The 24985-nt window shown below is 40.9% G+C and overlaps 1 protein-coding gene across 2 annotated transcripts in view; it reads right to left on the reverse strand.

Annotated features, from left to right (window-relative positions):
- MBD1 (methyl-CpG binding domain protein 1) overlaps positions 1 to 24985 on the reverse strand; it is a 65090-nt gene that overhangs the window by 22015 nt on the left and 18090 nt on the right. The window contains exons 6-13 of one of the 2 annotated variants that reach the window (XM_029285754.1): positions 20106 to 20191; positions 18332 to 18372; positions 16060 to 16203; positions 15773 to 15907; positions 9287 to 9337; positions 8817 to 8882; positions 6819 to 6875; positions 2434 to 2517 (exon numbers count right to left, since the gene is read on the reverse strand). In XM_029285754.1, the coding sequence (XP_029141587.1) occupies positions 2434 to 2517; positions 6819 to 6875; positions 8817 to 8882; positions 9287 to 9337; positions 15773 to 15907; positions 16060 to 16203; positions 18332 to 18372; positions 20106 to 20191 (664 nt within the window). The remainder of the gene's footprint in view (positions 1 to 2433; positions 2518 to 6818; positions 6876 to 8816; positions 8883 to 9286; positions 9338 to 15772; positions 15908 to 16059; positions 16204 to 18331; positions 18373 to 20105; positions 20192 to 24985) is intronic. The other variant, XM_015824343.2, reaches the window with a different exon arrangement.

The following is a 24985-nucleotide window of genomic DNA, read 5'->3' on the forward strand; positions in this document are numbered from 1 at the left end:
TACTTGTTCCCCAAGACATTTTTAATTCAGAAAGTTGGAAAACATTGCGGCATTCTTCTCCCACTGAAGGACTCTCTCTGCAGTTTGTTTGGTGTACTTTGAAGTACAAAAAAGACCCAGCATTACATGCCTTGTATCATAGCATAGCCAAATGAAATGAGTAAAGGACTAATTAGGGGAGAGGATTCCAAGAAGAGGTATGGAGCAGCACAGTGACTTTGATACCTTTTATTAATACCAACTAGATTTTAAACATGTACACTTAATCCTCTATTTACGACCACAATGGAGCCCAAAATTTCTGTTGCTAAGCAAGGCGGTTGCTAAGCAAATTTTGCCCCAAATTTATGACCTTTCTTACCACAGTTGTTTATTTATTTATTTATTTTATTTTATTAAATTTATATCCCGCCCTTCTCCTTGCGTACTCAGGGCGGCTAACAATCGAGTAAAAATACACAGATACATTACAAGATTAAAATTAATTAAAAGGAAATATTTAACTGTGATCTAATTAAAATATAATTAAAACCCCCTCTAAAAATTTCCCCTAGGCCAGTCCTGCAAGCTGGAATAACCATGTCTTAAGGGCGTGGCGGAAGGAAGGGAGATCAGGGATCACCCTGATCTCTGGGGGCAGTTCATTCCAGAGGGTGGGAGCTCCCACCGAGAAGGCCCTCCCCCTTGGGGTCGCCAGCCGGCACTGTCTGGCCGACGGCACCCTGAAGAGACCCACTCTGTGGGAGCGTACAGGTCGATGGGGGGTAATCTGCGGCAGGAGGCGGTCTCGAAGGTATCCGGGTCCGATGCCATGGAGCGCTTTAAAGATGATGGTCAACACCTTGAAGCGCACCCGGAAGGCCACCGGCAGCCAATGCAGCTCGCGCAACAGCGGTGTTATATGGGAGCGACGAGTCCCTCCCAACACCGCCCGCGCGGCCGCATTTTGGACTAGCTGGAGCCTCCGGGTGCTCCTCAAGGGGAGCCCCATGTAGAGAGCATTACAGTAGTCCAGGCGGGAGGTGACAAGGGCATGAGTGACCGTGCGTAGGGCGTCCCGGTCCANTTGGAGGAATGCTACAAGGAGAAAAAGGGAGCTATCAAGCCAGGAAGACTGTGCTGCCAAGCCTAGGACAATATCTAAATAATCCAGTTATTTCTAAAAAGCGCAAAGTTCATAAACTCTGTACTATGCGAGAATTAGGAAATAAATCTCCCTCAAATGCAATTGAAGCATAAACAATTCAACCAACTTGCATAGCTGAATGTCTATGGGGATTCTCAGTCATCCGGATCACGGTTGTCCCAAAGATGCTTTTTCAAGAGGCAACTGGACTTTCTTTGTTTTTCCTTGAAGACATTTCGCTTCTCATTCAAGAAGCCCAGAACTGAAGAAGCTTCTTGGATGAGAAGCAAAACATCTTCAAGGAAAAATAAAGAAAGTCCAGTTGCCTCTTGAAAAAGCACCTTTGGGACATCCGTGACCTGAATGACTGAGAAACTCCATAGACAATTCAACCAACTCTATTCTTTTTCAGAAACCTTAGAACCGCTGCGTGTTGCAGGAATTTTTAAACAATGAAGCCAATTGTAATTTTTTAGAAAATCAAGGAAATGAAAATTGTTCCCTGGACCCAGAATGACCAATGTAGCTCTTACAGTCTAATAAGAAAGAGAGATTCAAATCTATACTTCTGAAGATGATAGCTGCAACATTCCTTGCCTTACTATAGCTATACCAGTGATCACTGAGATAAGGACACAGACCTTCATATCAAGTTTTAGCTGCTCAGAATTATGTAAATTCAACTTGTACAACATGCTGGTTTGGTCTACTATAACCACAGGGTGCTGCCTAGAAGAATCACCTAAGTATTAAGATGAAAAGTGACAATCTCCAAAGATTGTAGGAGTCTACTCCGTACACTCATATCTTCCTTTTCTTTCTTACATCATGTATTGGTCAAGAATACATGTAATTCAAAAGATTATTGGAATTAGATCGGTTATTTTATTGCTGTCTCTGCCTCTCTGGGGAGTGACAGACTTACGAAACTCTTCAAAGCAACTTCTATAGCTACTCATTTTTCTTCCTCCCACTTTGGATATTCATAGCCCACTGGATCCCAATACAGCAGACATGTCAAACTCGCGACGTCATGTGACGTCGTGCAACGTATCAGAGCTTTTTCGCCATTGCCGGCAATGGGGTGGGCGCGGCTCTGGTATGATGAAACCGGCCCGCGGGCCAGCAGTTTGACACCCCTGCAATACAGAATCTGTTTTGTGCTTCACCTGGGAGTGGATTCGCTTTGTAATGGATGCAACTAGTCCTGATGAGTTCACCTATTTAACCTGCTTGCCCAACCTGTTAACTCAAAATTGGCCTTGTTCCAGATAAATCAGAAAACCAAAAAATGAAACACATTTTACCACACAGTTCTTGAGTTTAGCCACAGGATGCTTGGGAGGACAGCCCATTTTCTTCCTCTCTTTCGCCACTCCCAATTGCTTCTTCTGTTGGGAGGAACCCAACATAAGTTAGTGGCTGGGAGGACTTGAAATTCTTACTTGTTCCCCAAGACATTTTTAATTCAGAAAGTTGGAAAACAGTGCGGCATTCTTCTCCCACTGAAAGACTCTCTCTGCAGTTTGTTTGGTGTACTTTGAAGTACAAAAAAGACCCAGCATTACATGCCTTGTATCATAGCATAGCCAAATGAAATGAGTAAAGGACTAATTAGGGGAGAGGATTCCAAGAAGAGGTATGGAGCAGCACAGTGACTTTGATACCTTTTATTAATACCAACTAGATTTTAAACATGTACACTTAATCCTCTATTTACAACCACAATGGAGCCCAAAATTTCTGTTGCTAAGCAAGGCGGTTGCTAAGCAAATTTTGCCCCAAATTTATGACCTTTCTTACCACAGTTGTTAAGTGAACCATCACAGTTGTTAAGTTAGTAACAGTTGATAAGCAAATCTGGGTTCCCCATGGGGATGCTGCAATGGTCAAAAGTGTGAAAGTGTGAAAAACAGTCACAAATCACTTTTTTCAGTGCTGCTATAACTTCAGCCGCTAAACGAATGGTTGTAAGTTGAGGACTACCTGCATACGGTAATTGGTTTTGAAGAACAAAGCCTTGCTTATAGTTAGATTTTTGCTTTGAATCAACAACAAAAGGGTTTTCTTCTAGGAAGAATTACTCTCAAGAGAACAAGAGAGAGAAGTAATTCTAACAACCAGCTAAATTAAAGGCCAGCTGAATATGGCTTCCAAGAAAGAATCTTGGATTGAAACTGAAATGCTTCATGGGAAACAAATGAACAAGCTCACAACTTAAGTAACACTGTATCAAATTCTATTTGTGAGAGCCCACTGCTCACAACTCAGATTCAACGATTCTGAACAAAAAACCCTTTTTGTTGCCCTCAAACTTTCTCTATGACCTTTTTAATCTCTTATAGGCTGCAGCATAGTTTAAAACCTTGCTTTATCACATACTATTTTATTTATTTTATGTTCAGATTCTTTCAAAAGGGAAAAAAAGTCAGTGGGAAACAGGCATAGTGCAAAGCAAATTGCTAGATTATAGCATTGCCTTTGTTTCTAAAGAATGGCTCCGAATTCCACAATCCCACTGAGAAGAGGGGGGAGAAAGGCCGCCATCTCCCCCCTCCACAAAAAGGCATACAGAGTATGTCCTGGGGATGATAAGTTCCCTCTCCACCTTTAATATACATTTTAAATAGAAGCTGTTTTAGATTCAGGTACAGTACACTGGGATGCTTTTTCCTCCTACTGCTGCAAGGCCCACCCAGACTACTCTTAGCAGTTCCTAGCACTGTTGTTCCTAAAACTTGCTAGAGCCCCAAATTGTTCCAGTATACAATCCCAACTACTTGGCTGGGCTGTTACGTAGATGCAGAGAGTCTGTACTTTGGGTCCTTAGTGTAGTAGACCCCTGTTTCTATTGATATGGCATTTTAGTGTCTGTTCTTGTGCTGCTAATACCAGTGCCTCAGTGATATGTTTCACTCCAGCCCTTTCCAGCCACTGGAAGAATTTCCCAATGTCTGCCATCTCACTATCTGTCAATGGTACATCCCATGCAGGGTCTTGTTTTGCCCTGGCGCTTCCTGTTTGATCTTCCTCTCATGTCTGCTTCTGCTTCAGGCATTCTCTTAGCAGCTTATCTTTGGTGCACTATTAAGGATGCATTCCTGGATGCTCTGAGTTTTATCCAAGGTAGTGGACCACTAGACCCAGCCCACCCTCTTTCCTTCTGATGTACAGTCCCTGGGTGTTGGGATGGAAACCTCCATACATAGGAGCTTCCAGGTCTCGACATGGGCAGCTTCCATACCCTCCTTTGACCAATTCACCACATTGGCAGGGTTGACCATCAGGTTGCATCTGTTGATGATATGGATCTTGTTCTTCACATTGAGCTGGCTCTTCATAACCTGTCTTATCTTTGGTGATATTTGGATGTTGCTATTTTTCTTGCCTCCTCATTGTGATTCCCATGTCACTAGTCTGTATGTCTGCTATGTGGCTCACTGGTAGTCCCACTGCACAATCTTAACTATCTTTCCTCTCTTTAGTACGATCTAGCGACTTCTCTGAATGACCTCCCAATGTCCTCCCTGTAGATCAATGTCAGGTGGATCTGTGAGTTGATGTCTTCTTCATTCGTAGCATACAGCTTTATGTCATCCATATAGAGATTGTAGTTTCACTCTTGAATTGGTAAAATTTGGAATTCTGATTTTATATATGTTGGCAGCAGCAAGACTACTCTACACATAAAAATGGAAGAATTTCTTGATTCCCACCATGGATGATTGGTTACAAAAGCTGATGGAGTTAGCAGAGATGGCTAAATTGACTGTGCTGATAAAAGAAAAGAATATAAGTACTTTTGTTTCTACTTGGAAGCCGCTTCTGAACTTTGTGCTTGAGGTGGGGAAAAAAATGATACTTTGATTTTGGATTTTACTGATTAACCTCTGAGTTGCCATGATTTTAGCCATTAATCTCATTTTATGGGAGGTCTGTGTCTATGATAGTGGTTATAGACTGCTGTTCTTGATCATATAGCCAAGCATCTCCAGGATTACAGTGGCTGTAAGGTATATCAGTCCATTGCTTTGAGTTATGGTGGTAGTAGGGTGCTAGTGGGAGCTCTATTGGCATCTTCTTATGTACTATTTGATGGTATTTCTCCACTGAGCCTTGGTAATTAGCCCTCAGAGATGACTGTAGCTAGTTTATCCATGATCTTGTGCCTCATATTAGCTGCTCTGAGCTATGGTGGAGCAGTGGTTAGAATGCCGTATTGCAGGCTAACTCTGTCCACAGCTAGGAGTTTGATCCTGACCGTCTCAAGGTTGATTCAGCCTTCCATCCTTCCAAGGTCTGAAAAATGAGAACCCAGATTGTTGGGGGCAATATGCTGACACTGTAAACAGTTCAGAAAGTGCTATAAAGCACTATGGCACCATATATAAGTCTAAGCGCTCTTGCTCCTGAGCTTTGTAATGGAGGGGATGACAGTGACATTCCAGCTACAGGTGTTGGTTGCACATCCAATTGTTCTTCAAAGTGTTCTTGAGTCTGGGATATAATGCGTAGTTGGTCTACCTCAAGTTGTGAGAGCAGTTTCCTCTTCACTGTATTGAAGCACTAGGTAACTGTTTCTCAGTTAGAGTGGATACAGGTCTTTTATCTATAGTTCCTTTATATGCTACTGCTGTTGTAGTAGCATTCCATCAGTTCCTGGTTCTCTGGTCTCATCCATGTATAGTTTGTTCCAGTAGCCCACTTAATTATCAGATTATCATGGTTCCTTAGCATCTGACACAGATTGTATTAATCCAGACAACATCCAAGTCAGCATGACTCTTCTAATTTACGTAGCTCTCATATATGAAGTAGGAAGATGAAGCATTAAGGGGTCTTTTTCCAGAGACTACCAGTAATGTAGGTATTAACCAGGATTCAAACCCCAGTCTCCCACATCCCAGGCGGCACTCTAACCACTACGTTATCCAGCCACTCTAGAGATATCTGAAGTTCCATCAATTACTCTATGAAACTACTTGGACCCTACTACAATACGAACTTTTATCAGTTTCAGCCAGTTTTAAGAACACAAAAAATTTCAAATGAGAGACAGTTAGTTGGAGCTGAAGCAATACTTGTCATGCAAGAGTAGTCCTTCCTTAAACCTGAATCAAATATACATCTAAGTAATGAGAGAGCTAACCAGATCAAATGTTATTTCATGCTTCATATGAACATCATATTACTTTCCCTCCAAACCTATCCAAAAAGAATTCAGTCTCAGATCCCAGAGTATGCTGTACTGAAATGCTGACTTCTCTTTGCTTCAGAATTCTCCACTGAAGACCACCAATACTTTCTTCTTTCTCTTTTTCTCTGTCCCATTTTGGGGAAACGTATTATGTTCTGGTATTATTGGTTCAGAAATTCCAATATTTCCCATAATTTCTAAGGGACCAAACTGAAATATACTTTCAACATTTTGAACTGAAGTAACTTCAGTCTTTGCCAAACGAGTAAAGGCCAGAACATTTCATCACTGTTCAAAGGAGCAGAAATATATAGTACAAGTAGGATTAATGTGGGGATGGTTCTATTTTATAATTCCTTCACTAGAAAACATTCAAGATTCCTGTGTCCAAGTGGATCTGGGTTTCCCTAAAACTACGCCACAGGAATATTTACTGTTCAATTTGCAAGAGAAACCAGCCTATTTGATATATATATTACCCTATTGCATACATACCCTATGCCTTACAAGAGGATTGCCTCCTGGATCCCTTTGTATGGTAGGTTTCCATTTCTAGAATAAGAAGCAGGACAGAACAAGTGATAGAATTAGCAAACGGAAATTACAATCTAAGTGGAAACATAGGCGACATCCAAAAATGAGCAAAAAAAAAAAAAAAAGGAAGTGGACAGAAAGAAAGGATTGAAGTAAGGCTAAGCTGGCTTCCCCAACACCTGTAAGTTAACCGAGTGCATTTTCTTTTAAAGTTAATGAAAGACATTTTTTCAAAATTTTATGCATGAGTAAAGGGGAAAAGTTAATTTTTAAATGAGGAATAAAAATAATAAAAAAATTGCTTTATAATTATATAAAAATTACCCCATCTATTGCACTTAGTTCAGGAAAAAAAAACAAGTATTTTCAAATGCTCTTCCATTGACATTTGTTCCGCCCAATTTCCAGATTTAACAATTGAACATTTTGAAGAACATTGGGGGAAAAATGATTCTGAATTATTTTATCTTTTAGAATGATTACAGCATATGTTGTGATTCAATTTTGCTCAATCCACATACATAAATTATAAGTTTTAGGTAAGGCAATTTATATTATAGTACTAATCTAATGTCCAAATATGGTGGTAAGCTTGTAATACTGTGGTCATATTTTTCTAAATTATATATATACATACACAAACACACACACACACACACGGCCATTTTTTTCTTCCTTCTTGAATGGCAATAGCAAAAATGCATGTGCTTATGTAGCACAGATGCTACTACAGGCAACCAGGTACTACCACAATTGTGTTTCTCCTTTTTATTCACTTGCAAGGAAACAACCCTATGGCTTAGTTCTTTATGGTGTGTAGATAGCAAGACATTTATGCCTTTGAAGAGATAATCTTTGATATCTGGGAGTAACCTGTTTCTGCATGTACCAGCCTTTGTCTCTATAGATTGGGGCTTTACCCCAAAGAAGTTCAATGTGAACTTTAATCATCTTCAATCCCCAGACCATTATGCAAATTTCCCTGAAAGAACAGGTATGCAGACCACTTACTGCGGTAGCAGAGTGCCTCCGGTGGGGGTGGCCTGGGGCCAACTGAGCCTTTGGAAATTGCCCACCCTGACAGCCAAAGAAATGAAGACAGCAAAGAAAATGAGAGTGAAGATAGTCAGTGTGCTCAAAGATATTGGAAAGATCCTTGCCTGAAACTTCTTTATAAGAAAGCTCTTCAATTTTTTCATTAGGTTAATAGTGTGCTGATGGAAATGTTCCATAAAGCACTTTCAAAAAATATAATATATATATATTGCATTCCATACTGACCTAGAAGACTGACAATGTGAGACCCATTTTCCTAACTCTAGCAGCCTTAGAAAGAGAGTTTATAAAGAACTAGAAACCCATGCTGTTTGGGCCATCATTTCAGAGATATTTCCTGACCTAAACGAACAAAAAACAGAAAGGCAAAAAACCAGTAGGAATAGGAACGACTTCCATGCTCCTACCATCTTCCCCATTGTATTTCCTTGTGGGAATATGGCAGGAAGCATGAAAATTTCCCTTCCTTCCTTCCCTGCCCTTTCCAGCAGGCATCAGGATGAGACTTATTCTAACAGACCGAGGAAGAAAAACAAGGGATGAATAAAGACACACAAAGCTGAAGGAGCAACAAGAACGTCTAACTCCAAGTTCATTATTAGTCAGACTCAATATAATTGTTTCCCAAGAACCTTGTGCTATCCAATGTTAGACTAAAGAAATGTGCCTGACCTAAGGCAGAGAAGGACACAGAAACCAAGCTCCTGTTGGTCCAAATATTACATTACAGTTTTGCACTAGCTTCCAGTGTTTATCATCCTTGAAATTAATTCCACCTCATAAACTGGTCTGCTTCCAGGATCAACATATGTAACTAAGGGCAGGGGTGGGAGTGGAGATTCAGATCCCTGTGTAGAACATTAACTGTCATTTTTATTTGCATGAAGAAGTAGAGCCACTCACTGCGGTTAAAGTTGGCTTTTTCTGCCCACACTGTTTTGGGGTGAAGACATTCTTTGCTGAAGATTCCTGGGATCAACCGAGAAACATAGGGCCAAGTTGTAGCAAATTAAGGAGAAAATCTATGCATAGATGCACACACCGCACAGGCGTCTTCCCAAAAACAAAGATGGAAAGCCATGCACAAAAGCCACTTTCTGACTCTCTACGTGCCACATTCCAATTTGCACAGGCACTATGAACTAAGAAGCAATCCACAATGAAAAGGGATGTTGTTGCTTGAGAGAAAAGAGTTCCCTCTGTAATCCCGCTTGGCAGGCTGTAGCTTTGCCACTCTCTTGCTGCTGATTCATTCAAAAATCATGTTGGAGCTAGAAAACCATGCAAGCAGAACAGAGGAGCAAAACAAAATGAAGTGGAATGAAAATGAGCAAAATGCCAAAGCCGAGGAAGGTCACATAGCAGGTACTTACTGCTATAAGTTTCTTCGAGTTGCAGCTGTCCTTCTTGGGTGGGATTTTTTTCTGGAAGGATCAAGAGCCATTTAGTGCTAGAATGACAGGGTTAACATGCACCTCAGATACATTTCATGTTTAGGAATCACTCCTGTGGAATCTGTGTTCACTGACGTCTTTAACCAGGGATCTCAGATTCAGGATAAAAGCATGCTGTGATTATTTCCAGTTAATGCAGCCACGCATTATTACATTGAATTCTTACATTTCCTGATCATTTCCATACAGAGCAAAGATTTTTACAGACCCAGGAGAAGGACATTTGAGCACACAAAGGTCTAATCGTTAGACTGGAATCCACAGGCACCCTCAGATTTTAAAATTCACATCAAACACACCAAAAATTCAAAATGATCTTTATATATCCTGAGGGAATGTTCCTTACATAACTCTTCCTTAGGGATTATATAGCCCAAGATTCTTTTTATGCCTGCATGTTTCAGAGAGAAGGGAATCGGCCAGCATACAGAAACTTTATCTTCATCTTGGTATACTTGACAAGCAAGTCTAGTTTCTCCTTGGATGTCCATAAAGTCCAGGATGACTGTTTATATGTAGCTTTGGATCAGTTTGCTCAGTACATAAATAAGTGTACTGTTCTTCATTCATTTTGTTTAATTGAATTCTCTTTATTTAATTTTAGGACATGTGGAGAACAGATCACATTTTAGGTTATATTTACGCAGAAATAATTGGAAATTCAAAAGGGTTCACAAACATTTAAGCACTATCTTATTTATAATGCTCTAGTTACTAAAAAAAATGATACACCAGGTATCAATAGCTTATCAGCCTCTAGAAATCATAACTGAGGTTGCTGCTATAGTGCTACTTACTTGAAAATCAGTTCTATTAAGTCAAATAGGTCTTGTATACAAAATAATCATGAATAATTAGGTTCTTCTCTGACTTCCTTCATGCTTTTCAGTGTAAGTTAGGCTAGAAGCTCATATCTTTATAAATAAAAGCAAAGAGTTTCAGGAGGCTAACATCTTATTTCAGCACCATACACTTTTATTCCCCTTCAGAATAGCAATATAATTGAGCATACCCCATCTGGTTTATACTAACAGTATTCTTAAACTAGAGGACCCAATAACGGTTCATTCCAAACTAACAAAAAAGTCACAATTAGGAATAACAGTATGTACAACAATATTGAAAGAAAATGCCTCAATGCCTACGTAGTCCAGAAATAAGTCTGGAAAGAACAGCATAAATTCTGAAAGGCAAAAAGCATTGAACAAAGAATCATACATGTCATAATAAAGATGAACTAAAATGTTTTTAGAAATATCCTTATGTCACCTGACCCTCTCACAACTGTCTCCCTATTCATGAAAATGCCAGCTACAAGGATTTTGGGGCACGGCAAGATTCTATCTTATCTAGATTCTCAGCTTTCACCTCTTTGCTAAGCTACTCTACCAAGCTACTAAAGACTCTGATTGGGAACCCTTTGAATGGATGCGGGAGTGCCAGATTGACCTGTGAGTCAAGAAAGTCCTTGTGCAGGCTCCTGCATCGGGCATTCCCAATGTTACTAAGCTGTTTACAATGTATGTGTCTGAAAACAAAGGAATGGCTGCGGGAATACCCTGTAGTATATTCTTCCAAGCAACCTGACCCTCTTGCCAAGGCTGCCCAGGGTGCCTCCGGGTAGCTGCATCCATTGTCTGGGGCTGAACAACTGACATTTGGAGCCCCCTATAATGGTTGAAACTCCTCACTCTGTACGGAAACTGTTAAATTAAACGGGGGGGGTGTCATTGGTTAACAGCAAGTTGATTGGTGAAGTATTAAACTGCTCTTCTCAACAATCCTCATGTTCAATTAAAGAGGAACAGGTAAGGGAAGCAGCAACTCTCCCTATCGGGACTTCAGCCCAAAAGGCTGCACTTATTGCCTTGACTAAAGCCTTGGAGTTATCAAATGGTGTGGTTGTCAATATTTATACTAATAGCAAATTTGCTTATGGTGTAGTACATAACAATAACAAAACAACAGAACCTTGGAGATCTTCTAGTCTAACCCCAGGCTCAAGCAGGAGACCCTATACCATTTCAGACAAATGGTTGTCCAATCTCTTCTTAAAAACCTCCAGTGTTGGAGCATCCACAAATCCTGAAGGCAAGTTGTGCCACCGATTAATTGTTCTGTCAAGAAATTTGTCCTTCTAACCGTCAGGAAATTTCTCCAACATGCTCATGGTACTTTATGGAAGGAGCGTGGTTTGTTAATTGTGCAGGGGAGCCCAGTTAAATATGAATCTGATATGCTATGCCTTTTGGATGCCAATCTGCTTCCAAGCAAGATGCTTGGAAGGGCCCATGGTAAGGACAGTAAACATGGCAGAGGTAATGCTCTTGCTGATCACATTGCAAAGTCTGCTGCTTCGGGTCCCCCTTTCCCCTTGGTATGTGCACTCATTCCTTTCCAATTACCTGTGCCACACCCTTCATATACTACTCAAAATGGGCACAGAGCTCATAAAATGGGTGCTGCTTTACAGGGGAATTGATGGGAGAAAGATGGTATGAAACTCCTCCCATTTCACGAGCTATTGGTCCTCTTAAGAAAAGTACATGCAAGTAACGTATTGGGGTTCCCAGGCCATGGCTGAATTTTTGTTAAAAGATTATATTTATCCTGGGATTTTTGTAAAGGTCAGTGGTCAGGCAATGTGCTGTTTGTCAAACGAACAATCCAGGAAAAACACAGAAGCGCCAGCTGGGTAAGCTTAGGTATGGTTATGCTCCGGACAGTTTTTGGAAAATAGATTTTACTGAACTGCCCCACAAACAAGGTTTGTGGTATTTGATAGTTTTGGTTGATGCCTTTTCTAGATGGGTTTGGACTCCCCCTCTCGCTCTCTTGCAGATGCGGACTAGGCCCAAACAGTTAGTGGGTCTGTCCCCTTTTGAAATTATGTATGGCAGGCCATCTGCTTATCATATCAGTTCTATATCTACCTCCCTTCCCACCTTCAGGGACCATATCCTTCGAGAATATGTTCACTTTCTGATTAACAATGTTTCTTCCATTTCTGAAGCTGTTTAATACTGTTCGTCCTCCTGATCTAGGTCACTTAGTGCATTCATTCTGCCCTGGAGATTAGGTTCTTGTCAAATTCTGGCATTCTGGTGATCCTTTAACTGAAAAGTGGAAGGGACCTTATACTGTTCTTCTCACCATCCATACTGTGGTCAAGGTTACAGGAGTCCAGACCTGGATTCATCACACCTATCTAAAGGCATCTTCTCTCCCTGCTGCTGATGAACTTTGGATTGTGACCTTGGTACTGAGGTTGACCTTGGGCTGAAGCTCATATTTAAACATATACGCCCCTTTGTTATGTGTCCAAACACCACCGTAGTTGTTGTTTCACTTCAGGACACTCTGTGATATGAGCTGAATCCTCTATATTGTTTCCATATCAGCCCTGGGACTTTTTGTGCTTCCGGTTCTTTTTCTTCTCTTGCTACAGATTTGTTTGCTCTTTACTGCCATTTACTTCCATGCTGACTCAGGAATTCTGGGAGTTGAAGTCCACAAGTCATAAAAGGTTGCCTACCCCTTACCTAGAGGAACATGATCATCCTCAAAGGGGTGAACAATACCCGATACCATCATTGGGATTGTGGAGTGCCAATATGCATATCCAGAAGCTGGGTAAATATCTTAAATGTTACTGGGTGCTGGATTTGCACCCACATTCCCATTGTACAGGTAGTCCTCAACTTACGACCACAATTCAGCCTAAAATTTATGTGGCCAAGTGAGAAATTTGTTAAGTGAGTTTTGCCCCATTTTTACAACTTAACATTTGATAAGTGAATCACTGCAGTTGTTAAATTAGTAACCCGGTTGTTAAGTGAATCTGGCTTCCCCCTTGACTTTGCTTGTCACAAGGTTGCAAAAAGTGATCACATGACCCCGGGACACTCCAACCGTCATAAATGTGAGTCAGTTGTCAAGCAGCCGAATGTAAATCACGTGACCATAGGGATGCTGCAACGGTCCTAACTGTGAAAAAAGGTCATAAGTCATTTTTTTCAGTGCTGTGGTAATTTCAAAACGGTCACTAAATGAATGGTTGTAAGTTGAAGACTACCTGTATTTGGCCCAAAGAAACAGACTATTATTAAACTTGGAGCATGGATCCAAGATCATGCCACTGTCTGCTTGAAACATTCCAATCCTAGCTCAAAGGCAAAGTTGGAAGCTTATGAGCAGTGTGATTGTACAGTATCTGGGTGGTCAATATTACCAGTTATTGGACTGACTGAATAAAATGGCATAAGGCCTTTGGGAAGAACACTGATCCCCACCCTTCTGTTTTATGCAATTTCATTAGCACTATGAAAGTAGTTGCATATGAAAATATACATGCTGAGGACCACAACTTGCTGAGCAGCCCCTACCCCAATTGGTGGTTCTTATGTGGTAAGTTTGCTTATAAATATTTGCCACCTTTCTGGTCTGGACTTTGCACAGTGGGCACAGTTATCTCTTCCCTTTGAGTAATAAACCAGAAAGAGTAAAACTATTGGATCAGCAATAAAGTGTGCCTTGGTGCAGGATTCGGTTCAGGAAAACTCTGTCAACTATAAAACACATGATACTGGAACCGTAATTGGCCGAGGTAGGATTTAATTATGTATCTATTGTACCACTGGGCAACTGGGCAGAAAGTACAGTATGTTTAATTTGACTATAAAGAGTATGCCCCAACTGAATAAAGAAGAAGGTGAGATTAGGGAGGTTGTTTTCCAGAACCAGCATGCTCTAGACCAGACATGTCAAACTCGCGACGTCACGTGACGTCGCGCAACGTATCGGGACGGTTTTGCCATTGCCAGCAATGGGGTGGGTGCGGCTTCCGGATGACGCGTCCAGCCCGTGGGCCGGCAGTTTGACACCCCTGCTCTAGACATTGGGTTAGCAGCAAAAGGAGAGTACTATATTTCAAATTATCAAGTTGATATTAATCATATTATTCACTTCATGGAAAAGATTGCAAATAGATTCATGGATGCTGACCTCTCAGGACGTTCTTGGGGATATTTTATTGGCTCACAATTGGCTGCCTGGTTGGGATGGCTTAAGGAAATATTCTTAGCTTTACTCTTCATACTCTTCTGGATTCTCTCTCTCTCTCTTTTTGTTATTGTATACATCTTTAAACCAGTATACATGCAGGCTTGTCCTAAGACAGTGGTTCTCAACCTTTTTAATGCCGCGACCCCCAACCGGTCGTAAGTCGAGGACAAAACCGGTCGTAAGTCGAGGACAAAACCGGTCGTAAGTCGAGGACTACCCAACCGGTCATAAGTCGAGGGCTTTCCCTGCCCGGGAGCGCCGCGCATGCGTGGTTCCGCCCCCTGCGCCGGCCGAGGCGTAGCTGGCAAGCGGCAGAGACGGAGCAGGCCGACCACCAGCTGGCCCAGCCCAAGGGAGGTAAGGCACCCGCCGGAAAAGGGAAAAAAAATGGCGGACAGCCTTGCTTGGCGACCCCCGTGAAATGGTCGATTGACCCCAAATGGGGTCGCGACCCATAGGTTGAGAACCACTGTCCTAAGAAATTCTACAGGGCGACTGCACTTCCTATTTTCCGAGGTGATACTTCTCCGCATTGCTCAAAGTATCGAATGGGGGATTAAGATGATCAAGATTTCTTGCATTGAAATGGCTGAATTAAATGAGTTGTAATAACATGTACTTGTCCTTAGCTCAGGGGAGGCATGACAGGAAATCAGATAGGGTGCAGTAGACTTGCTAAGTACGGTTCTTTCTAAATGTACTTGGCGAGCAACGACATTGTAGTAGCTTCTGCTTTTTATCTACTTTTGTCTACTTTCGTGCAAACAGTTGTATTTCCTGCTTGTATAACCAAGTAAACTATAAAGGTATGCTTTGTCCAGATCTGAATAATCAAATGACTTGGAGAGAAGTGGACTCTACCTCTTTGTTTGTGCCAGGCCAGACCTAGGAATCCTGCTTAACAAGAACTAAACATTAAATGTGTCCTTCCCATTTGGCTTTCTTGCTTTAAGCCAAGCCTCTATGGTCCATTAGAAGTACAAACTTTGAAAAATTTCTCTAGCATAATCTTGATTTTTTTTTTAAAACTTCAGTTTGCAAAGGACTGCTCCCTAAATGAAATAGGCTGGTGCTGGTTTCTCTTTCTATTATATCCGTTCTAGAAGCCAAGGTGGCGCAGTGGTTAGAATGCAGTACTGCAGGTTAATTCAGCTCACTGCCAGGAGTTCGATCCTGACCTGCTCAAGCTTGACTCAGCCTTCCATCCTTCTGAGGTCGGTAAAATGAAGAGCCAGATTGTTGAGGGCAATATGCTGTAAAGCACTGTGGTAGTCTAAGTGCTATTGCTACTTCAACCATTCCTTATAAAGAAGTTGAAAACTAGTTGGATCAAGCACACACCTTGCGTTTGAGACAACGGCGCTTGAGACATTTCCACTGACGTTTCATGCCAGGTCTCTGCTTCCGCAAACAGATCGCACAGGTCCCACAGTCCTCAGTTATCTTGCAAGCCTGACACATGCCACACTCAAGGCCCTGCAAACCAGAATTGAGAATGGAGGTAACTGTTAAAGCTTAAGACCATCTGCAAGCCTACGTGCAGCTGGGAAGAAGCAGCAGAAAAAAAGGAAAAGCACAAACCATGGAAAAAGGGAAGGGAAGGAAAAGCAGGAAGCAGCCTATGGTACCTTTTTGACAATCTTCAAGCATCGGCGTAGCAAGCATTTGATGCCAATGTGGAACCTGGGGCTTTGGGCTCGCAGAACACATACACTGCAGATGCCGCAGTCCTGAGACATCTGGCAGGCCTGGCACACACCACAACCAATTTGCTGCAAGGGCAGAGGGGTAGGGATAAACAAGGTTCCAGGGAAAGCAATCACCTCAGTGGCCCCATCACCTCAAAAGCAGCACACCTCACCTATCTGACTGACCACATCAAAAGCATTACACTGGGTGTTCGCATCAAGCCTTTAACTGCAATTTATCAACCTCCATCTCTAAAGACATCAGGTGTTTCTTACTATTGTAAACTACTCGGTGTCACTACGAGATAGGTGGCATGTGAATTTAATAAATTATTATTGTTATATATACAAAAATGCTAAGGCAGTTGCCAGCTCCTTAATTGATATTGGCCTTTATCGGCATTAAGTTATTCCCAAGAACCTAGGATGTTGTAATGTATCAACATAACATATGAGCAGATCCAAGTTGTATAGCCTTTTGTAACTGACAGATGGAAATTTGGTCAATACATAGATTTTCTGGGTGCTGTCCAAAGTCTTTTGGTATGGCACCCAGTATGATGATAACCCCTGGGACTACTACATTTGTTTTATGCCATGATCTTTCAGTTTTGATTTTCAGATCTTGATACTTTGTGATCTTCTCCAATGTTTTGTCTTCTATTGTACTGTACTCTGGTATTGCCACATCAATTGTCCATACTTCCTTCTTTTCAACCACAGTTGTGGTCATTAACCCATGATCCTCTATCATCTTGGGCCAAGGTTCTCTGCAAAACACACTACTTAGGACATTTTGGCTGGAGATGGGGGCAATTATAATGCACAACCTGTCAGACTATTTTGTATTATAGCTCTATATTATATTCTGACATGGTCCCAGAAGCTTTCTTCCTCCAAGAGGCAAACAAAATCTTAATCTTTTCATCTTGAAATCCGATCTTCAGCCCTACTGTTATCGATAAAGTACATGCTTCTGTACCTCTGCAATACTCTAATACAGGTAGTCCTCGACTTACAACAGTTTGCCTAGTGACTGTTCAAAGTTACAATGGCACCGGAAAATGTGACATATGACCGTTTTTGACAGTTACGGCCTTTGCAGCATCCCCACGGTCACATGATCAAAATTCAGATGTTTGGCAACTGGTTCATATTTATGACGCTGTTCTGGGGTCATGTGTTCCCCTTTTGCGACCTTCTTCTATATAAGTTTTTTTATTCGTTTTTTCCATACATACAGTAGTAATTTTTCAACCAACCACTTTTGCGACCTTCTGACAAGCAAAATCAACGGGGAAGCCAGATTCACTTAACAACCATGTTACTAAATAAACTGCAATGTTTCACTTAACAATTATGGCAAGGAAGGTCATAAAATGGGGCAAAACTCACTTAACAAATGTTTCCTTTTGCAACATAAATTCTGGGCTCAACTGTGGTTGTAAGCCAAGGACTACCTGTACTCTAAATCCAAAATAGAGCACCTTCTAGTTGGGCTGGACAAGCTGGCTACAGATTATAGAAAATAGAAGGGGCAAAAACATCTAAGAGTCTCTCACTGGGGGAGCCTCTTCTAATATATTCCAGTATACAGCCAAGTTGTGCTTCAATTACAAACAAATCGATTTCAAATTTGAGATGGAATGGTAGCTTTTCAGCTCTTCCATTTTCCAGCTCTATCCGTCTGTCTATCTGGAGCAAAACCATTCTTCCATCAGTTGCAAAGCTGATAGCAAACAGAGGTGCAATCATAAAAAAGCAGCCTAATAATTACATGCATACTTGTGTCGTACAGTGTTACAGTAGCATTTCTATTTAAGTACAGACTTATATCTAAGCACAGTACCTTTTCTACTCATATACTTCAATATACTTTCTAAATAAAACAGAAAGTGTGTCTGTGTCTTAGATCAGAGTTCCCCAGGCTTTCCAGCTTTGCGGACCAGCTGGGGTGGGGAAGAGGGGATGGTTCGGCATGAGTGGTGGGCGAGCACATGCAGGTGTGTAGCTCCATTTGCGTGAGCGGTGGGCACACCTGCATGTTGCTTGCACAAATAGAGCATGCTTGCCGAAGCTTGTCTGCTGCTCACGCAAGTGGGGATGCGTGGCCACATGCTTGCCCACCACTTCCGCGGACCAGCTCCAAAGGGATCGAGGCCAGGTAATGGGCCGCAGCCCAGGGCTTGGGGACTCCTGTCTTAGATCTTACCTTAAAATATCTTTGCTCCCTGTTAAAAGCTCTTCTCTGAGCTGAAAAGAGGCAAAACAAGTAAGTAAGTAAAGCTGGCACACAAAAACATTGTCTTAGTGTCTACTAACAAATTCAGCAGTGTAGAAAAGAAGACCATCAATCAAAAGGTTTAACAATGGTTGTAAGTTACAACAGTCTTGGGAAAAAAGTGACTTACGATCTGTACTTGCACTTACAACTGTCACACCTCCTCCATGCTCACACGATTGCAATTATTTGGGCACTTGGCAACTGGCCCGCATTTATGACCATTTGCAGCATCCTGTGGCCACATGATCATAATTTGCAACCTTTTATGCTTATTTTCAGCACACAAAAAAAGAGAGCGCGAGCAAAAATGCTCTTTGAGAAGCTTAACAACTGTGTGACTTGCTTAACGACTGCCATAAAAATTATCATAAAATTAGGTCTGACTTGATTTACAACCGCACCAATTTACAACAGAAATTCCAATCGCAATTGCAGTTTTTGAGAACTATCTGTATCACCCCTTTCCTTTGAGATATTAATTAGCAGTCCGACACTCATTCAGTCACGTGCGAAAAAAAGAGGTGCTCTGTAGGGAAGCTTGCAAAGCAGGAGAGGCACAGGGAGACATCACATAGGGAGCAATGAAGTCCAAACACTCAGCCACCTGCCTTCTCCAAGGAGTGACTAGGGCTTTGGTCAACCACCCATCAGACCCTCACAGAAAACTCGTAGTTCTTTCTGGAAATCCATTGGATCCATCAGTGGCCGGATGCAGGTTGATCAAATAGTTCACGTCCCCTTGCCAGGAAGGGTGACAAAAGTAAACCTGAAAGCAATCAGGGTGGGCTCTGCATGACAACAGACTGATGTCACAATCCTTCACTACCAGATCATGTCACAATTGCCGTAAGACAAAAACCAGATCATTTAGTCACCAGTGTGTGTCAAATCAGTGGAGACCTGGGACAAGTTTATGGTTGCCATCAGCTCCTGAGATACTCTGGACACAACATTACCAGAGGGCAAATTGAAATCCCCAAGAACCAGTAACCTCAGGGACTTCAACATCAGCTCAGTGATAGAATCCCATAGCTCCAAAATAAAAGCAGCTCAGCAGCAGAGAGGGCAGTACAACAGCTATTCCCTATTCCCTAGATCCCAACATCAACCAGAGCATCTCATATTCAATTATCTGCAGAGAATAGCCTCTGAGAGCTTTCAAAAACTCACAGATGACAACAGCCCCGAATCCATCCTCTCCTGGCTAATACAAAACCCAAAACCCAGGTGAGCATAATTCCAAGAGAGGCACACATCTCTCTGAGCCCACCCACACATCTTAGGCATGCCAGGTCGACACTCTTACCCTTGGTAAGATCATGAATGAGGGCAGCCTTGTCACATACTGAGCTGGGGGTTCAACAGCAGTAGCCAGAGCAGAGAGTTATTGAGGATCCAATGAACAGGCATCAAGAGTAGAAGACAAAGGCCAGATAGTGAGAACACTTTCAAATATTGGATCTGGTATCCCCAAGTATGGCCCACCTCCAGATTCTCATCATACCTTCCTCTGCCTGTTACCATTGTAATGTTCCTGCCCACCATCTCAACTCTCCAACTTCTTCTAGCTTTTCCCCACTTCACACTTCCTAATGAGGAAATGGCTCCTTTAATTGCTTTAGTGGAATGTAAGTAAGTAATTATCATTCCAGCACAGCATCAATGAAACAAATCCTTGTTTCTCATCACTTAAAGTACCAACCTCTGCAGTCTGGGCAGAGCCACCGACAACGTCTCTGAGATGGTAGCATCACTTCTGGGAACTGTCCATGACAGCTAGCACAGCGCCTGGAAGAAGAGATGGACTGAATCATTCCTTTTCACCCATATCATAATTCTTTGATATTCAGTTGCTTATTGCAACCTGCTTTATCATTTCAAGAGATTTTCAAAACTGCTCTCCAAAGATTTCCATTACATAACCATGTTCAGCTGTATTATCAGGAACAGTAATAACACAGCGATCATATGGTGCCAATGATTAACTTAGCAACATTTTTATGTTTGATTTGCTTTGTCATCATTCTCTGGCTGTTACTGGCTAAACAGCACAATTCACTGAAGATCTCCAGGTCAGGGGAACATGGCTTAGCTTAGGATGGAGGGTATCCTCCTGAGTATCTGCAGTAAGTATGACACCATGTTATGAACATGTCATGCTATCAAAAAAATACTACAAGCTAAGCCTTGAACACTGAGACTTATGTTCTTAATTTGTTCAAAAGATGCATATTCACATACATAACGTCACTCTGCTAAACAATTAATTCCTACAACACTGTCAAACTACTTAGTAAAGCTGTATTACTATTATTCTCATCTTTCCTATTACCTATCCTTATATTCTTATGACTATAACTTTGTTGCTTGCATCTTACAATTTATAGTTTTATTAGTAATCCTAGTATGATGTTGTTTGCTTAGCTAGTATCCTATGACTGTCACTAAGTATTGCATCTTACGATTTATTATGAACGTGTTGTATTTTATGTTTCATGATGAATGTATTTTTATGTTGATTATGATCATGATTTATTACTATTGCTTGTATATACCACTGAGAGCTTATGCACCGGAGACAAATACCTTGTGTGTCCAACCACACTTGGCTAATAAAGAATTCTAATTCTAATAACAAAAAAGTGTGACAGGCTGCTGAAATAAGATTCAAAGTATGGTTACCCAATTTTTAGCTGAAAAAAGCTTCCAAACTTCAAAGGTCTATGAATGTCCTATCCTAATGAAAATCAAATTGTCTGTTTTTAAAACATACATATCTTAAGAACTGACTATTTATTGGAGATTATCTGACTCGAACACTGATCTTCTCTTAGTCACAACATTCCTTGCCTAGACTATCTTTTCTGCTTTCATCCTATTCTAATGTATGATAGAATTTAGTCTAGCATGCACTTCTGATACTCTTCTCAAAGATGCTGTTTCTTCAAGATCTACCAATCATCCAATATCAAACACAGCGATTGCAGTCTTCTGCCCTCTTAAAAGCAATACTTGAGAATGATATTGCTAAAAAGAACAAAGAAAAATAACGTACATTTCTGAAACAACATATAAAGTATGTTTGTGCTTTATTTTTTAAAAAAGCATATCAAAGATTCAATGTCCTGTATCCTTCCTACAAAGACGGTTATTAAAAAGAGATTGATACGGTAAAAGACAAGCAGCCTACAAAGTTCTGAAGCTTTTAATGAGAGTCATGGCACAGACACAGGTGCCTGTAAACTCTTTACAAAGGGAGAGAAAATAGTTATATTCAGAGATTCACTTAAGTACACCCAAGTATTAGGGTCCAGAATTACATAATTCTGTGCTCATCTTCAGCACTGGATAAGTGGACAATTGTTGAGAGGCTGTTTAAGATGGCAAACACACTGTCTGCTCAGGTAAGGATAAAGTAACTATTTTTATCAGAATGAAAGATGAAGATAAAATCATTACCTGCATAATATTCAAGATTATACATACGAATGTCTTATTCCCTTAAAATGAATAGCACATTGCTTTGAAAACAATGATACTTACTTTGATTTTAAATTGAGATTACTAAATACTTTGTATTTGTATTTTGTTTTATTTATTTGTATTTGTATGCCTGCTTTGTATTTAATAGACATCCCACTGGGGGTAACTAAGGGCTTCCAGCTTTTAGGTATGTAATTTGGAAGCTTGAAAACACAGTCACAAAGTCTGACTTTACCATATACTTTCATTGCATTCAGAAATCCATGGCGTTGTCAGTAAGATGCGATAGATGTTCTTTTTAACATTGTGCATATTTTCCTTGGCTATACAGGTAATCCTTGAGTTACAATGCAATGGAGCCTCCCCGTCATGGCCAGAACTCGTGATGGTTATAAAACGGGTCATTCCTTTGATCAACCTGATTTTACAGCCTTTTTAAATGAATCACTGCAGGCGTTAAGCAAATCCATGGTCATTAAGCAAACGTATGGCTCCCTGGTTGCTGAGTGTTTGAAGTGCAGGTAAGTGATGGGGTGGAGGGATGGGCAATTCTCACAACTTCAAATCTGTGTTATAAGCATTCCCCCGATAGCTCCTTAGGAACTTCAAACAGTCACTAAGTGACCAGTCATATGGCAAGGACTACCTGCATATGGGTATACAGGTAGCATATGGAATTCGTTATCATATCCACAATTATGCAGCTAGAAGAATTGTTGTATAATTTTGAAAGAATTCACTCCTGATCTGCATATATAAATGTTAATATTACCTCTACAGATGCTTGAAATGGGAATGTTTATTTCCAGGGAGGGAAGAAAAAGGTTTTAATTTAATTTCACTAAGCTCTTTGCATTGCGATTACCTATTTTCTCTTCCATCTTTTTCCTTTCCTTTTCAGGCTTTGCTTTCATCATTTAGCTCAATTACTTTAATAATTATAATGAACTGTAACAAAGAAAGCAGCATTTGATTTGAAAGAGGCCTCAGGAAGTCGTAAGGATAGAATGGTACACAGTGGTTAAAGTTCTGGCTTAGAAACCAGGAGACCATGAGTTCTAGTCCTGCCTTAGGCATGAAAGCCAGCTGGGTGACTTCAGACCAGTCATTCTCTCTTAGCCCAACTCACCTCACAGGGTTGTTGTTGCCAGGAAAACAGGAGGAGGAAGAAGTATTATGTATGTTCACTGCCTTGAGTTACTTATAAAGTAATAAAAGCAGGATAAAAAACTTTAAAGAGCCAGTTTGGGTTAGTAGTTAAAGTACCAGGTGAGAAACTAGGAGACTGAGTTCTAGTCCCACTTTAGGCATGAAATCCAGTTGCGTGACCTTGGGCCAGTTACTCTCTCTCAACCCAATCTACCTCACAGGGTTGTGGTTATGGGGAAAAAAGGAGTATTATGTATGTTTGTTGCTTGAGTTATTTATAAAAATAATAAAGGTGAGAAAAATAGACAAACAAGATGGTATTTTGTCACATAGATTAAATACGTACAGAAAGAGCTTCTGAGAAGGTAGTGACTCTACAGTAATCTTAATAAACCCTCCTATATTGCATTACTTAATGTCTGGTGTTACTGCCACTGTTAGGAAAGACCATTAATATATTCAGAAGTTATTAATTTGTAATTTGTTTCCTAAATAGCAGCCCTACAAAAAAAAACAGAAATCATTTAAAAATGATGGGAAACAATGTACAGAAGTTTCAAAGTTCGGGGAGCATGCTTTTACCAACATTAATCTAATTCAAGAATGTAGACATTGATGATTTTTTTTAAAAAAAAAGTGACAAAAAACTTGCATTATTTGGGAAAGAAGACGACGTTATATCATTTTATGTCATACGCAGGGAATTAATTATGAATAATTTGATCAGAAAAATATGAAATGTATGCAGAAGCTATTTGAGCTGTTTGAACTAGACAATGTATGCCTTCTTGCCTATAGGTAGTACTTGGGCTTTTATCTCTTGTTTAGTGACTGTTACAGTGGCACTGAACAAGGGGGACCCATAACCTGTCTACAAAGTCGCAGCCATCCCAGCATGCCCATAGTCAAATGGCTGCAATTCAAGCACTTAGAAAGAAGCTCACAATTACAATGATTGCAGCCTCCCATAATCACATGAATGCCATTTGCTTCCTTCCCTGCCAGCTTCCCACAAGCAAAGTCAATGGGGAAGCCAGAAGGACGTTGTAAATAATTCCTTTTTNTTCACCCACCTGCCTACTCATGGCACCTACCCCTTGCCAGCACACCATAGCACTGACCCACAACAACTACTACACTCCATAGCACTCGTCTGTGGCACCTGTGCCCCCATTTACACATTTACACTCCATAGTGCTTGCCAACAGCAACTGCCCAGCCATTCGTACACAGCATCTGCTGCTGGCACCTGCCTGCCATACTTCATTGGGCCTGCCTGAAGCATCCATTCAACTGCTGTAGCTGTCACCTGCAACTCTTGCCCACTGACCTGTTTGCCTGGGACTCCCCCCTTTTCCCATATCATGGTCACATGAGAGCCTCAGTTAATGAACTGCATAGTCCTGAGGTTACAATGGCAGCTGAGACTTCAGGACTGCTGTTACCAAGTGATGTAGCCATGTGACACTGCGCTTTATGACCTCACTGGCTTAATGATAGAAATTCCAATCCCAACTGTGGTAACTCAAAGACTACCTTTACTTCATAAATACCTGGTAAGAATTTTTTTTAAGCTCTGATACAGAAATGTCAGTTCTGATCAAATTATTGGCTTTCCTGATACAATTTTGTAATTATCTAAATTCGATTTTAGTCTGTTTTAATCTGTGACAGAGTTGTCTTTGAGTAAAAGAGAGAAGGAGACCGTACATTTAAAACCCAAGAGATACTTATTGCAGGGAAGTTTGATAATGCATTTCAGAAACTTGAGTTTAGCATTTGGCTGGTTAATGGCTTAGCTAGAATGGAATCACTCTATCAAAATTTATATCTGAATTTAGGAGTTTTGTGTGTGTAAATTTAAGAAAAACAAACACAATCAATTGGCAACCTCCTAATTCTTTCAGATTAACTATAACTGTCCATGATTTGAGGGCTTCCATGAGGAAG

The sequence above is a fragment of the Protobothrops mucrosquamatus genome, unplaced genomic scaffold, assembly GCF_001527695.2.
Source record: "Protobothrops mucrosquamatus isolate PMUCROS unplaced genomic scaffold, P.Mucros_1.0 scaffold_13, whole genome shotgun sequence".
NCBI lineage: Eukaryota > Metazoa > Chordata > Lepidosauria > Squamata > Viperidae > Protobothrops > Protobothrops mucrosquamatus.